Raw genomic sequence first — 15,747 nt, forward strand, 5'->3', positions numbered from 1 at the left:
AGAATTTGCAAGAATAGCAGGAAACACAGGGAATAATATCCTATACCACAGATTGAGAGCCAATGTTCTGGTGGTTTTAATGGCCCTGTGCCTTTTGGATTCATTACGCTGAAATGGATTTTGCTCTTCTCCACTGACTAGAGATATCTTTGTGAGCATGGGGCTGATTTAAGCAACAAATTCATTCCCAGTGTGTAAATGGCGTTACTCTGGGAGTCATCCTCCTCACAGAATTGCTTTGCAAAAATGTATGACTGGACCAAATAGATGTGTCCAAGGCCAAGCTGGAGAGGGCTTGGAGCAACCTGCTCTAGTGGAAGGTGTCCCTGCCTACGGCAGGGGGGTGGGAACGGGGGGGGGTGTAGGGTCCAACTCAAACCCCTCTATGATCCTGTGAATGGTTCTTTTGAACAATCAAACAAGATTGTCCATGGGAGTAATTGTCTATGGAGAATCACTCCATCTATTATGTCAATTGTTGTTACTTAAACATCAGTTTGATATTCTGACACTGAATTTAGCCTAAAATTACTCAAAGTCACATCATCCAGAATAAAGCAGCAGGGAAGGAGCCTGTATGACAAGAGTACAGGTCCCAGGCTTCCCATAAAACTATTAGCAAAGAACCATATTCTCTGAAATGATGTCACTGGGGCCAGATGCATCACAGTGAGAGAAGCTTCTGACCAAAACTGCAGTTCCTCAGTTACACAATGTGATGACAAATATATCTAAGCACTGGCTACGTGACAACTTCCACCTTTGCAACCCACTCTCAGCCACAAAAACTGTGAAGGAAAGGTTCAAGGATGAAATGCCTCATATCAGACCCTCTTCCAGATAGTCCCAGAAGAGCTGAGGCATTCTGCTGCCCCAGAATAACACAGACTCCTCTGATGAGCTAAAATAGAGAGGCAGTTTGCATACCTACAACAGAAGCACAAGAACTTCTTCATCAGTTCGTGATCACCTACTCAGATAAGTAGGTACCTCAAAGACAAGAATAGGCTTCTTTTAAGTACCATTAGTTGCCCTTCCACTCCTCTGTCCTGCCAACCACTGAGGGCTGCTGAAGCACTCTCTTGGTCAGGCCAATCTCCTGGCTCCTGTGGGTTTTCCATACCTCTGTAAGCGTGACTCGAGGAAGGGCAGTCGCTCCTCTCTCAAGCTGCCTCCACACAACTCCCCTACTCCTGGCACCAGGAGATCAACTGCTGCAACCTTGAAAGATAGAAAACTGATTTAAGCCGCCTCATACAGCCATACATCTGTGGCAGAAGTACAGTTGACACTGATGGTTGTTTGCACTTAGGTAAAGTATTTGTATGTGCTTGAAAAGTCCCTGGCTGACAGGAGAAGGCTGGGAGGGAACTTCTCAGTGATAACCACCAGTAAGTCTACAGAAAACCAAAATGAGTGCAGTGATGTTCCAGACTGAGGACACCTACAGCAGGTGGTGTGAGCTGAATCCCACCAGGCCACTGCACTGACAACCTGTGTATGTAGGCAAGCCTGTGCAGGGTATAAAGAACCCAACAGCAACTCACAAGAAAGGGAAGACACACAGGCAGCTTTCCTGAAGCCCTGGTTCCCTTAGAGTTTAAGCTGCTCTGACGCTGTAACTTGTGTTTGCCCCCAGCTGCCCCCATTCCTTGAGCCAGCACTAGTGGTAATTATACCAATGGATAAATGGTCCCAGGGTTACCACTTCAATGGTTAGGTTTGGGCTGGCTGTCTCCTCTGTATTCTAGGGATACTTTCCTTATCCCACAGCTGAACTGTTGCTAAAATTAAAGCCACTGAAGTGACAGTGGCACACGGTGTGGTAATTGCTCCTTTTATCAGAAGCAATGCTTCATGTTGTCTCAGTTAACTGTGAAATCACACCTTCAAAGCATGAGACTTGTGGAGTAAGAGCTTACTTCTTGTGCCCATTTGCTGTTTGAGGATTACACGGATGCCACATTTGGATGACAAGAAAATCATGGACTACTTGAAGCCATGCAATTGTAGGCTTTTCACCCAGTAGTACAGAAGTTTACCAGGAAAATACACTATGGCAAACTTGTCTTAAGGGACTTAAGCAAAAACTTCACACTATCCAAATCCTGAATCTTTCTCTTCCTCTCGTTCCTGCTTTGAGGATTTATTCTACAACAGGAAAAAGATTGGAGAGGATCACCTAATGGTCACATCTTACCTTGGACTTCTTGAGTACAGACACAGAAGAAGACTATCCTTATGTATGTATGTATCTATAGGCTAAGACACAAGCCTAACCAAAGAAGTGGTGGAAGTGTGACCCACGGACTCACTGTATGTTGAGGTCCATCTTCGTTGTCCCGCATGTAGAAAGGTTTGAGGTCATATGGGTAGTTAATCACAAACACAGGAACCTCACCACAGTGCTTCACCAGGTACTTTTCATGCTCCGTTTGGAGGTCACAGCCCCACTGTAAAGACAGAGAAAGGGACCTGGGATCCTGCTCTGGTGCATCTTGCCTGTGGCAAGAGACCCAGCAAAATCCCTGCACAGGAGATATTGCAGCTTCAAATAACATGAAATCAAGCACAGCAACTTCTCACACAGGTCACTGGGAAGATCTGTTAAGCAGACAGAGATTCATGAGTTTTAAGGCAGAGTAAATCAATGAAAATAATATGGTTTAGCTTTCACAGAACAGGCACAGATCATTCCTGCATCAAGTCCAAGCATCGAGTATCAAATCAGAACAAACCCCAAACAAACAAAATATAAAGCCCCAAACCACACTCCACATAGCTCAAGGGAAACAGGCATCTATCTAAAGTCAGCTTACTCAAGCCAGCAACCCAGCCTTGTTTCAGTATTACCTTTGGTATTTAGAAAGCAGCTTTGCTAGGCTGACCGCTCTCTTCCCCGCTGGGTCCTCTTACATGCTACATTAATTCTCACTTAAGAAAACCCAGCATCCTATTAACCAATTCTCTGTTATAAGAAACCATGGACATGCAATGCCCTTCACATCTCCTTTCTTCCAGTGATGTTATAAATTCTGTGCCTTTTGACTACAGACCATTATAGGATGCGCAGAGAATACTAGGGGAGTGGAAAAGGAAGAGGGGAACGGATACTCTGCAGGCTCTCTTCATCTGAACTACATTTGCTGTCTCAGATCAAGGTAGTACAGATACAGGATTTGAGGTTCTACACCCACTTGTACACAGAGATAAGACAGTTACCCAAATGGCTATGAAGGTGGCTTCAGCCAGAGGGTTATTTTCCTCAAAGCATCAGATCGAGGTGAAGATTAATCAGTATACACGAGATAAGCATCACCACGAACACTCTCCCTGCTGCTGTGTGTCTCTGAAATTGGGCAAAATATGAGTGTTGGAAAACCACAGAGTAACAGACTGGTTTGGGTTGGAAGGGACCTTAAAGCTCATCCAGTCCCAAGCCCCTGCCACGGGCAGGGACACCTTCCACTAGAGCAGGTTGCTCCAAGCCCCCGTGTCCAACCTGGCCTTGAACACTGCCAGGGATGGGGCATAATACCATAACTTAAGAGTGTTATAAAAAGCTGCATATGATTCTTTTTCCCAGTCAACATCTATGCTTTGGGAAGGCAATGGATTCCCATCACTGACATCTAGATTACATGGTGTTTTGATGTGGTTTTGGCTTCTTAGCCCTTGTCAAACTTTTGGTGCTCTCCTAATATCATTCCTTTATTTGAGGACTGTTGTAGCACCTCTCCTTAGATCACTGCTACTGAACCCACAACACACTCAGCACTACTCACATACAGGAAAGTGAAGTGCCTTCGCTAAAGCCTCGGTCCTTGAAGAGCAAACTCATCACTTCCTTCCCTGCATGTTACACGTTCTATTACAGATCTCACTCTTTATATTGCTGTTCAAAGGTACAGGGACAAGCCAGCAGGCAACCACCTACCTCTGGCTTGAAAGTGAAAGCTTGAGAAGCTTGCTTCAGAATTTCCATTGCTTCGCTGTAGGAAATGCTGCAAGAGGAGGAAAAAAAAGTCTTTAAGATAACTATGAGAGGAATAACAAAGTTTTCTGGCTAAGAGCCACGCTGGAAAATGAAGGAGGCATTTCCCCACCACCATGCCAACTTGTGCTGTGATGTCAGACTTCCCAGCAATGCTTCTTTGGATAGAAACCAAACCCCATTTTACATGGCAAAGAACGCTGTTTTCCTGTGCTTCAGCTACATGCAGGGCAGGAAGCGCCAAGCTCTCAAAACACTTCTGCATTATTGCAATGTTGCATTTTAGTCAGAAGTGAGCTCTGCAGAGAATTGCTTCTTATAAAGTGGTGGAAAACATTTTGTCATCAGCACAGCTCCAACAGCACAGCTCTCCTGTTCAGGATGGTGTTAAGCAAAAATAACAGCCAGAGTGCAAAGGGCTTGGAGCTCAAACATCTTCATTTTAAAGATGTTGAGATTAATTTCAGGCTGGATGTGAGAAAAAAGTGCTTTACAATGAGGGTGGTAAAACACTGGCACAGGTTGCCCAGAGAGGTGGTGGATGTGCCACCCTTGGAGACATTTAAGGCCAGGCTGAGCAATCTGATCTAGCCGAAGATGCCCCTGTTCATTGCAGGGGGGTTGGACTAGATGAGCTTTAAAGATCCCTTCCAACCCAAACTGTTCTATGGTTCTATGATTTGCAGCAATGTTTCTCTGCTCCTCTGGTAGAGGGGTTGGAACTAGATGATCTTAAGGTCCTCTCCAACCCTCACCATTCTGTGATTCTATGATCCCAGAGTGGATTCTCTTCCTACTTCCAGCAGTACAAAGTAACAGCATCATGGCAGAGCAAACAGAGGAAGTGCAGTGGAAGATGCTGCAGGTTTGGTAACTGGAAATCAAGACTCAGTGGAAGATACTTCTGCTGACAAGTTTTCCACGTACCAAGAAAATGTTGTGGGCAGAGTGAATTAAAAATAACCTGATCCCAGTGATTTAATCTCTCTGTATCATTGACTAAATCCAGCTATAAGCCAAATTCCCTAAAGGGCACAAGCTCCTTACACCCAGTTACAAGGTTTCACCAATACAGGGAAGGCTTCTGGAGGAAATACCTGAAGAAGGAGTATATTGCTCCATGTGTTTGGGTTATATGAGGCCATGGTCCAAGTGAGGTATAGCATTGGCAGAGGTTCAACACATGTAACTGACGTGTATAAGCCAGGAATGCATGAAGAGGGAGAAAGAGAGGGAGAGAGATGGGCTGACTCACTCTCTTTTTCCTTGGACCATGGGAGAAGCTGGGTGCAACTCTGTCCTCCTGGGAATATCAGTTAGATCCAAAGGGAAAAGGACTGACATGGGGAGACAGCGACTTCATTGAGGTCTTCCATGGTGCTTAATGCAGGCACGAGGCACAGGGAGGATCTATCATGATCCTGTTGCCCACGTGTGGCTGTAGCTTAACAGGAAAACCAGTGCTGGGCTGAGCAGCCCTACAATGTTCTGTGGGATGAATGGAGAGCACCACTATTTGAAGAGACAGCCAAGAGTAGGGAAGATGATGTATTCTTGGGGGCCAAGGAGGGAAAGCAAAACCCTTCAGTTCTTTAGCATGCATAGAACTGGCAGCTGCACAAGCAATTGGAAATAGAAAACCAACTTGAATGTTTAAACATCAAACAATAGTTTCATAATAAGGGAGCCACTGGAGTAGAAGCTTAAAGAAAGGCAGAGCACCAAAGCCAAAACCAAGCAAGAGTGAGCAAACCACTGTGCAGGTACATGCTGAAAGCAGGATACCCATATAGAAAGAGGATCTTGCCCAGGGAAGCAAAAGCCAAAGGCCAGCAAATTCAGATGCCAGCCTCATGCAATAGAGTACAAAGGGAACTGCAGTTTGTGCTCTTTTAGAGACATAACTCTAACTCAGAAGACAATGAGTTGGGAAAGAAAAAGAACATACAAAACCAGGAACTCTTACCTCTTCCAGATCACTTTGAAATACAAGTACTTACATTACAAATTTGTTCTTCAGCATTTGTTCCAACCTGCCCTTGGTCAAAACAAGAGAAAATAAAAATGTAAAGCTACTCTCAAGGGTTCAAGGAACCAGAGAAAAGTCAGAAAAGTTCCTCCAAGTTTTAACTTGTGGGTCTGCATTGCCATCTAAATACGGGCTAAAATCCCAGCCATCCAGTGCTCAAAGGGTACCACATTACTGCAGCTGATGATTCAGAGGTTGCTGGATGGTGTGACAGCTACAGTTATGCCACATGTGCTATCAGCTACAGAAAGTTGTGTGTCCTCTCTGTCTTGGTGTGAACACTCACTTAAGCTCAGACTGACCTTTAGCTCTTCATAGTTTGGTAACACAGGACAACACAGTAATAAAAATAATAACAAAATTAAGCCCCCCTGTAGCCAAAAGCCCCCAAAATGCATAAATTGCAGCTCTTTCCTGTCACATTTATTACCTTCTGGGCAGGAGCTATGTATTTATGAAATAGCTCAACATCACGAGGACATTTGGAGAGCACAGTGCTTGTTACAGTCTTGAAAAGATCTTCCATAACCTAATAGAGAAAACAGGAGGGCATGAAAAACTAACACTGCTTAGATGTCCCAGGCTATAAATAAAACACAGTATGCATCAGCCAAAGGGTAGCGAAGGAGCTTCTGTCCTTCTGCATGGTCAGACTGCATAAAAGGGTGCTAGCTTGTTAATGCTCCTCATTAGCAGGCTTGCTCAGTAGCTGAAGAGGCCTGGGACCTGTATTTCTGCTGTGGGTTTAGGGCTTCAGTGCCTGCTGATGGTCTCAGTACCTTCAGTCAGGTATCTCCAGTGAAAAAGGCACAGCTGAAGTACTCAAGCGGCAGCCCTGGGCAGCCTCAAACACCCACTTTACAACCATTTGTGTTAAGTGATTTCAGATTAATTATTAGTGGGGTGTCTGTTCTGTAATGAGCAATTCTGGGTTTGTGCTTTGTTGTTAAAAGAGGAAGAAGTAAAGGAAAGGAGTACTTGCAGCACTATGTGCAGTTCTAGTGTCCTTAACACAAGAAGGACATGGAGCTGTTGGAGCAAGCTCAGAGGAGGACATGAGGATGATCAGGGGCTGGAGCAGCTCCTGTAAGCATCTCCTGTGTGAAGACAGGCTGAGAACACTGGGGCTGTTCAGGCTGGAGAAGAGAAGCTGCATGGAAACCTCAGAGCAGCTTCCAGTGTCTGAAGGGGGCTACAAGGATGCTGGGGAGGGACCTTCATCAGGGACTGGAGTGATAGGACAAGGGGTGATGGGTTCAAACTGAAACAGGGGAAGTTCAGAAAGAAGTTCTTCCCTGTGAGGGTGCTGAGGTGCTGGCACAGGGTGCCCAGAGAAGTGGTAAATGCTCCATCCCTGGCAGTGTTCAAGGCCAGGCTGGACAGAGCCTTGGGTGACATGGTCTAGTGTGTGGTGTCCCTGCTCGTGGCAGGGGGGTGGAACTGGATGATCTTAAGGTCCTTTCCAACTCAAACCAGTCTGTGATTCTGTGAAATGTGTACTGTGTAGAGCCAGCCCATCAAACAGATCCCAGCTACAGAGACTGTGCTCAGCAAGAGCAAAGCAAAGAGAACATGGACAGAGATGAGAAGAGAGCTAAAGCAGAGGACAGCAATGCATGGATGTTTGAGAAACTAAAATAGATGTGGTTTCATTTCCCTAAACTAATGCGAATTAACTATATGACATTACCATGCAATTTGGATACACTTATCCAGTAAAACGGGCTTCACCCATAAGAAATCAAAATGCCATTTTGATTCTGAACAAGAAAAGCCCCCATGTGGGATGCCCTGGCATTGTGATCAACTTTGAAAGTGATCTTCTCTATTGAATAAGCAAAGCAGACCATCCAAGACACTTGCTGTTGTGCAGGTTAAGAGTTCTCATGGCTCCTCATAGCCCTACACCTGCACAAAGAGGTGGTTGGTACCTGTGTAGTGCTGATGATCCCAACTCTTCTTCACAACCAACCTCCTTATTCTCATCTCCTTTGGAACAGAGCCATGCAGCTGGGCTGCACACCTCAGCCTGGGATGGGACCAGGTTTTTCCTGGGTTTTATTGTGAGCATCATTAATTGTAGAGTTGAGAGAAGCGAAGTATCCACTGATGATATCTAGGTGAGTAGCAGGACCTAGACATAGCAAAGCCCAGGGGAGACTGTGACAAGATGAACCTGACATTCAGTCAGCAGATCTGAGCAGGTCTCTGCCTTGCAAAGAACCAGATCTTAGAGGGTAAGAGGAAGAAAAGGCACAGAAAAGAAGCTGGGCTACTGACACAGCCAAGATGAGATTTCAGGCACGTTATTCAAAATCTTATGTTTAGAAGAACATCCTTCATCACCTGAACTACCTCTGCATCCCACCAGCCCAGAGTAGCTGGTAAATCCATTCTGACTCCTCTGGAGCCAAACTCAGCCTCCAGACTCCTGCATCAACCTGGGCCCTCAAGATCCAAATAAAGGAACAGCATTACCATATGCAGATGAACAGTTTTCCCCCTCCTGGTACTCAAGTACAGAGGAAATGAAAAGCCAGCATTCCTGAACCAACCAGGCAGCTTTGAACTTTCTTCAAAGTAGCTTGGAAAAGGCTTATGCAAATGAAATTAGAAAACTTCTTGGCACTTCATCTGGTTTCACCAGGCAGAGACAAAGGGATTTTACATGAAGCTTCCTCTTTCTAGAAAATGAAAGTATCATCTGGTTTCAGAAGAGCATGTTGTTTAATTAGCACTTCTTTTCCTCGCTGTGCGATAAAGTAACAGTTAGGTTCCCACAGCATTCAACATGAGCAGCTTCCTCCTGTGGAAAAAAGAGGTGGGTGGGATGGGAAAAACAATCTGAGAAACATTTCCAGGTTTGAAATGGAGGTTTTTTATCCTGGCAAAAGAGACAGACATGTGGGTCATGCATTGGCCTCCTCGCTGCTCTTAGTTCTTATTCATGCCAAATGTGCATTAGGCATGAACAGTGGAGGGGAAAAAGGAAGGGAGGGGGAGAAAATGCTGTTGAACTGAGAAGTTCTGGCTTTAAGCATAATGAAGGACTGGAGAGTAGGCTGTATGAAAACAAGTGGGGAAGAATAAGCACTGGCTTGCTGGTTTGAGGGAATGCGTGAGCTGGAGATACAGGCAAAGTGATTGGTTTGAATATATCCTGAAAGAAACATGGGACTGTAGTGGTAGGACAAGGGTGGCGGGCTCAAACTTAAACAAGAGAGATTTAGATATAAGGCAGAAGTTCTTCCCTGTGAGGGTGCTGAGGCACTGGCACAGGGTGCCCAGAGAAGCTGTGGCTGCCCCGTCCCTGGCAGTGTTCAAGGCCAGGTTGGACACAGGAGCTTGGAGCAACCTGCTCTAGTGGAAGGTGTCCCTGCCCGTGGCAGGGGTTGGAACTGTGTGAGCTTTAAGGTACCTTCAGCCCAAACCAGTCTGTTACTCTGTGATTCTATAACAACAGCATCTCTCCAGAGTGGGTCCTGAGCTGTTGGTTATATAGCTGAGAGAGGAGAATTTATGAGCAAGATGAGATGCAAATCTCCCCTCTGTGTGTGTGTGTAGATGTGCACACACGTACAGTGTGTGGGAGCAAGCATGAAGGCAAAAAATAGTGGTCCACTTGAAAGTTGCATATGTAAATACCCTGTGATCTACACTGCATCCATATGCATGTCCCAGATAAATAGAGCAACACAAATTCTACTGGCTCCTCTTGTGATTTTTCTCGAAGTGTCTTATGCAATAAAGATGATAATTTGAACCCCTCTTATAGTACAGAGCACCTTCAATTGCTGCTACTGACATTTACTGCTGTTTTTCTGATGATTTCCTCTGTTTCAACTCTGGTCATAATTTTATTTGGGAAGAGGATAAGCTGCAATATCAAAAGATCCAAGTTAAAATTAAACAATACAGTTGGGAGCTGCTCCTCATCAAAATTGGACAGTTAACCATTATGTTCCACAGCAACATTGGGGAAAGCCAGGATTGATTCTGCTGAACTGCTCTGAAAAGTGAAGAGAGAAAGGCTGGGAGGGATGAGGGAGAAGGGGGAACATCCCTCTATCCTTTGTGCCTGCCCTCATACCAGCAGAACTTCTACATTCCCATTATGAAGCAACCAAATTAATGGGCTTTTGGACATAAGGCTCACCTCTGGGATGAGCCACTTGCTACGATTTCAATGGCTTTTTCCTTGTCTAAGGCTCTTCCCAAACAGAATCGCAGAATCCCAGACTGGTTTGTGTTGGAAGGGACCTTAAAGCTCATCCAGCTCCAACCCCTGCCATGGGCAGGGACACCTTCCACTAGAGCAGGTTGCTCCAAGCCCCTGTGTCCAACCTGGCCTTGAACACTGCCAGGGATGGGGCAGCCACAGCTTCTCTGGGCACCCTGTGCCAGCACCTCAGCACCCTCACAGGGAAGAACTTCTGCCTAAGAGCTCATCTCAATCTCCCCTCTGGCAGGTTCAAGCCATTCCCCTTGGCCTGTCCCTACAGGTCCTTGTCAAATGGACTCGTGTCATGAAAGTAAGGAGACTCTTGTCTGTCAGACCACTTCTTCACAGGCCATTGAACCTGAGCAATAAATGCTGATGGATGTTAGGGAACAGAAAGAGCCTCAGTTATGTCTGCTGGATGCCACTTCAGTAAGGAACCTATAGCCCTGCAGATACCCAGATGTCCCTACAGAGTGCTGTGCAAGGCACCTGGAACAAATCCTTCCCATGTGCTTACCAGTGTTTGTTCCTGGAGTCTGCAGTCAGATTTGCCCAACTGCCTTCGCCTTGGCACTGAAGACAGAAAGTATTCTGAGTGCAAACTGCTCTGGGAATGAACCCACACCCTTGTTTCAGATCTAAGGTGCCCTGAAACGGACACCCAAATCCAGCACTACTGCTGACTTCATCTCATGCCTCAAATCCCTTCTGTAAATGGAGGTAATAATGCTCCATGTTGCTGGGCTGTAATGACAGCAAACTAATTTTGATGAAGTACATAACTAGTGGAAGACGATACTTCTGCCCTCAGGCCAGAGCTCAAATACTGTGTGTTAAATTGTATTCTTCATCTTAAAGAGATGTATTACCCATCTCTTAAAGAGACAGTGGTGCTAGGGTGTAGTCTTGTCAAGGAAGACTAACGCTATGCACAAATGCCCTCAGGAAAACTTCCTTCTGGCATTTCCTAATTATATAGCCTAAATATTGTGTTTTTTAACATGGTTTTGTATGTGTGTTTGATGGAATTCAATAATGCCTGCACATATGGCCTCTTTGAGACCCCATCAGTGTCATGAGTGAAGTGGAATCCTTTAAATCCAATGCACTGCCAAGACAGAGGAATAAGAATAGAAGATAATGACCTACAAATACAGCTACAGGACACGGCACTGAAGAGAGGAGGAGAGTGGGCAGCAGGCATCTCGAAGCACAGATGAGAGTGGAGACCTTGGACATTGAACTCAGGGACTAGAGGGGCAATGGCTCCAGTGAATCCAGAGATTTCCATGCAAACTGGACCCCTTCTACAAAGATGCTGCTGCGAGGGCTGGAGCAGCTCTGCTCTGGAGCCAGGCTGAGAGAGCTGGGCTGGGGCAGCTGGAGAAGAGAAGGCTCCTCAAGGGGACACCTTAGAGCAGCTCCAGGGCCTAAAGGGGCTCCAGGAAACCTGGAGAGGGGCTTTTGGAAAAGGGCCTGTAGGGACAGGACAAGGGGAATGGCTTGAACCTGCCAGAGGGGAGATTGAGATGAGCTCTGAGGCAGAAGCTCTTCCCTGGGAGGGTGCTGAGGCACGGGCACAGGGTGCCCAGAGGAGCTGTGGCTGCCCCATCCCTGGCAGTGTTCAAGGCCAGGTTGGACACAGGGGCTTGGAGCAACCTGCTCTAGTGGAAGGTGTCCCTGCCCGTGGCAGGGGGTTGGAACTGGAGGAGCTTTAAGGTCCCTTCCAACACAAACCAGTCTGATTCTATAATACTGTCTTAACCTGATCTTCGTCTAACTGCCTCTCTTTCTCATCCAGTTTGAAAGAGAAGTGCCTTGGGGCAACTTGACTCTTCTGGAAGAGGCCACAGAGGCCTCTCCTCAGATACACTCACATAAACCCTGTGCATGACAGCAGTAACACTGTCACCCAGCCATGCAGCATTGAGTGCTACACTGAGTACATGGGACTTTCCACAGAAAGTATTGTGAAACCAGCATCATGAGAGTTTAAGCTTCCTTGTAGCACTAAAACACATTTTGGCACAAAATACACATTTAGATTGCATTATCAAGACACATGAGACTCCACAGGAATTGTGCTACTAATTTAGGAATAACTGAGCACTATTCCAGGCTATTATGGTGGGGAAAAAAGGCTGTTGCTCCAAGATTTCAGGCCCTTTGCTCCCAAATACATGTAACTTTGTTATTAAATCTTCCTTTTCCTTTTATTATGTAAGGAAACCTGTGTCTTTTGGAGCTTTGGCTGGAGAAAGCACTCCGTTTACCAGAGAATGGTAAACATGTACCTCTTTGTAGCAAGGCTATTCCTTCATGGTGTAGAAGCACATACTTCACTATGAGCATTCCCAGCACACTGACTTGCTGCAGTTAAGAGGTATTCAGTCCAAATGGTGAATAGCAGTTTTAAAAATAAAGTTTGAAACAATCCAGCTCTTATGTGAGGACAAAGTTCAGATGCTCACCCTGGCCAAGAGCCCCCGAGGCTTTCAACTGGGCGTTCTGCACTCAACAAAGAACTTGCAGATGACGACAAACCAACTGCCCAAGGGGCAGATCCATGAGAGAACATTGAATTTAGGTCAGTTATGAAGGGAAAAAGAAACTTAAGTTTAAGGCTCTGGAGCAGCTGCCAGGTTTGTTTTGTTTTGAAGGAGAGATTGCCCAATGGTTTAAAAATAAGTGAAATGGGAACTTCACTTCTGCAAATGAGAACACCACAGAAGTAAGCGTGTTGCAATGTAGGCTCACTATGAGGAATCCAAAACCATGGCTCCTAGGAGACTTTCTGCTATAGGGTAAGACTTTGGAACAGAGAGAAGAAGAGAAAGAGGAGAACACAAGCAGAGACTTCACAAGATGTTTAGCAACAACAAAAGCCAAGCTAAGGGGGGGAAGTAAAAAATAAAAGCCCTACATATTCCAGAACAGTTCTCAAACCTCATTCTCCAAACTGTCTGAACTGGCTGTCTATGCTTTAAAAGCCAAGAAGTTACAGTTCTTGGCACAGGAGTACAGATACACAGAGATACAGTACTGAGAAAGGGGAGATTGAGATGAGCTCTGAGGCAGAAGCTCTCCTCTGTGAGGGTGCTGAGGCGCTGGCACAGGGTGCCCAGAGAAGCTGTGGCTGCCCCATCCCTGGCAGTGTTCAAGGCCAGGTTGGACACAGGGGCTTGGAGCAACCTGCTCTAGTGGAAGGTGTCCCTGCCCGTGACAGGGGTTGGAACTGGAGGAGCTTTAAGGTCCCTTCCAGTCCAAACCAGTCTGAGATTCTAAGATTCTACATCTTCATGATGCGTTCAAGGGCTCGAACACAAGACCCTGTTTATTATACTAGATCAAGGCAGTGAATACTTCAATCAGCTCCTGATCACCTAGAGAAACAGGGGGCTCAAGAAGTAAGGCATAAACACAGACATATGCTGTGCTTTAAGAATACACATAGTTGTTCTGGAGAAGAGGAGAGAGAAATGAAAGAATGGGATGCTATTAGTGACAGAGCACAGAGATTCCCAACAGGTCAGCCCACACAACCCAGTGCCATCCAGACATCCAAGACACAGAAGCAGCACACACAAGAGATGGAGAAGAGAAGCTGCGTGGAGACCTCACAGCAGCCTTCCAATATCTGAAGGGGGCCTACAAGGATGCTGGGGAGGGACTCTTCATTAGGGACTCTAGTGGTGGGGTAAGGGGTGTTGGGTTTAAACTTAAACAGGGGAAGTTTAGATTAGACATAAGGAAGAAGTTCTTCACAGTGAGGGTGGTGAGGGACTGGAATAGGTTGCCCAAGGAAGTTGTGAATGCTCCAACCCTGGAGGTGTTCAAAGCCAGATTGGACAGAGCCTTGGGTGACATAGTTTAGTGTGTGGTGTCCCTGCTCATGGCAGGGGGGTTGGAACTAGATGATCTTAAGGTCCTTTCCAACCCTAACTATTCTATGATTCTATGTCAGCTCTGCTGTCAGGCCATACTGACTCAGCAGCCTGTATATGATCCAGGCTGAAGAAACCACCACCTGGATGTTATTTTTTACATCTGTAGCCACTGCCTCAGGTCTTTTTCTTTCTAAGGCTGTTTCTCCAATAGCTTCCCAAGGAGCTTATCTGATAGATGAGAGCATGTGGATGTTTACTTACAAGTCCTACTGGGCATAAGCTGGCTTGTGCTGAGACTAGTACAACGCATTAGCATCCATCATGAGGTTAAACTGAACCCAGAGGTCAATCCTGAAAAAATCAAAAGCTGACTAAGGATTTGTTTCAGTCTCCTGCTAGAGCCACAGACCACAATGTATGCCAGGAACTGCTGTTTCTATTTGAGATTTCAATGCAGGTTCCAAGGAGCTCTTTACAGGCACACCAAGGGATACACTGCAGAGATGCTGCTCAGACTCACTGGAGAGATGCTGAAGGTTTTGAAGGGGAGAGCGCCACTGTCATTAGCACCCATCAAGCACATTTACACATTTCCGGGCAACACAGCAACTGTGCAGCCTCCCATTCAGATGAGGGCTGTGTTTGCACCTTTCTCTTCCCTTCCAAATCCCCTCTGTGGCTTCACTTCTGCTGAGCAAACCCTGATCCTTGGGAAGTCTCTTTGCATCCTGTACATAAGGCGAAAGGAGCTGTGACCTCAGTCAAGGGCAGGAAGCACAGCTCAGGGAGAAAGCAGCAGCTCTGGCAGTGGTGCTGCAGAGATATTTGGAATGCTCACCTGCATGATGTCTTGGAGGCTCTCAGTGAAGGACAGCTCAGCCTCCACCATATAGAACTCTGCCAGATGCCGGCGACTCTGTGAGTTCTCTGCTCGGAACGTCGGGCCGAAGGTGAACACGTGGGTAAAAGCCCTGCAAGGCAACAAGAAACAGGTAGGTCAGGCCCAGCACACAAGTGAGTCTGTTATAAAGCCCTCATGTTTCTCCCAGGAGACAGAAGCACTCATGTTTCCATTTCATCTTTGACCTGTTTAATGGCACTGCTGGGTAGGCTGCTGTTATGCTCCTTCATCCAGGGATGGAGAGGGGTTATTCCATGACTCGGGGACGTTGCACAAACTCTATTCAGCTTTCACTGAACACCACTGATGCTCACGGAGCTTTTTGTAGCTGTGAGGGAATAAAGAATCCTGTTCTGCAGAACTAGATCACCGGAGGAGCACCCAGACATCGCTCCCCTCGTCCAGGTCCTTTCATGCTTTTTCGGCTGCAAGGTCTGACGTTTATGGGTGCTGTGACATCCCAGAGCTCAACACAGGAGAGAGGGTCCTGCTGCTGCTGTTAGCACTGAGAGGTGGCTGGTGAAGGCCAGCAGGGTGGATGTACGGTGTACGGCCTGCAGTCCCCCTCTAGTGGCAAGCCCAAAGGTTATTGCTGAAAAAGCCTTCAGATAAAAGAACTGGGCTCCTTCCACATAACTCAAAATGATTCAGCTAAAAGGGATCCCTGCTGCAGAGAACACATCTGGAGCATCATGTTATGCAGAAGCAACCAAC

General features: G+C 46.3%; 1 protein-coding gene across 1 annotated transcript in view; it reads right to left on the reverse strand.

Annotated features, from left to right (window-relative positions):
• NARS2 (asparaginyl-tRNA synthetase 2, mitochondrial (putative)) overlaps positions 1-15,422 on the reverse strand; it is a 24,055-nt gene extending 8,633 nt beyond the window's left edge. Inside the window, exons 1-7 of the mRNA XM_010021305.1 lie at positions 15,415-15,422; positions 14,971-15,103; positions 6,454-6,552; positions 5,995-6,032; positions 3,938-4,004; positions 2,316-2,453; positions 1,124-1,221 (exon numbers count right to left, since the gene is read on the reverse strand). Of these exons, the coding sequence (XP_010019607.1) occupies positions 1,124-1,221; positions 2,316-2,453; positions 3,938-4,004; positions 5,995-6,032; positions 6,454-6,552; positions 14,971-15,103; positions 15,415-15,422 (581 nt within the window). The remainder of the gene's footprint in view (positions 1-1,123; positions 1,222-2,315; positions 2,454-3,937; positions 4,005-5,994; positions 6,033-6,453; positions 6,553-14,970; positions 15,104-15,414) is intronic.
• Positions 15,423-15,747: the final 325 nt, after the last annotated feature.

The sequence above is a fragment of the Nestor notabilis genome, unplaced genomic scaffold (assembly GCF_000696875.1).
Source record: "Nestor notabilis isolate BGI_N333 unplaced genomic scaffold, ASM69687v1 scaffold1249, whole genome shotgun sequence".
Classification (NCBI taxonomy): Eukaryota; Metazoa; Chordata; class Aves; order Psittaciformes; family Psittacidae; genus Nestor; species Nestor notabilis.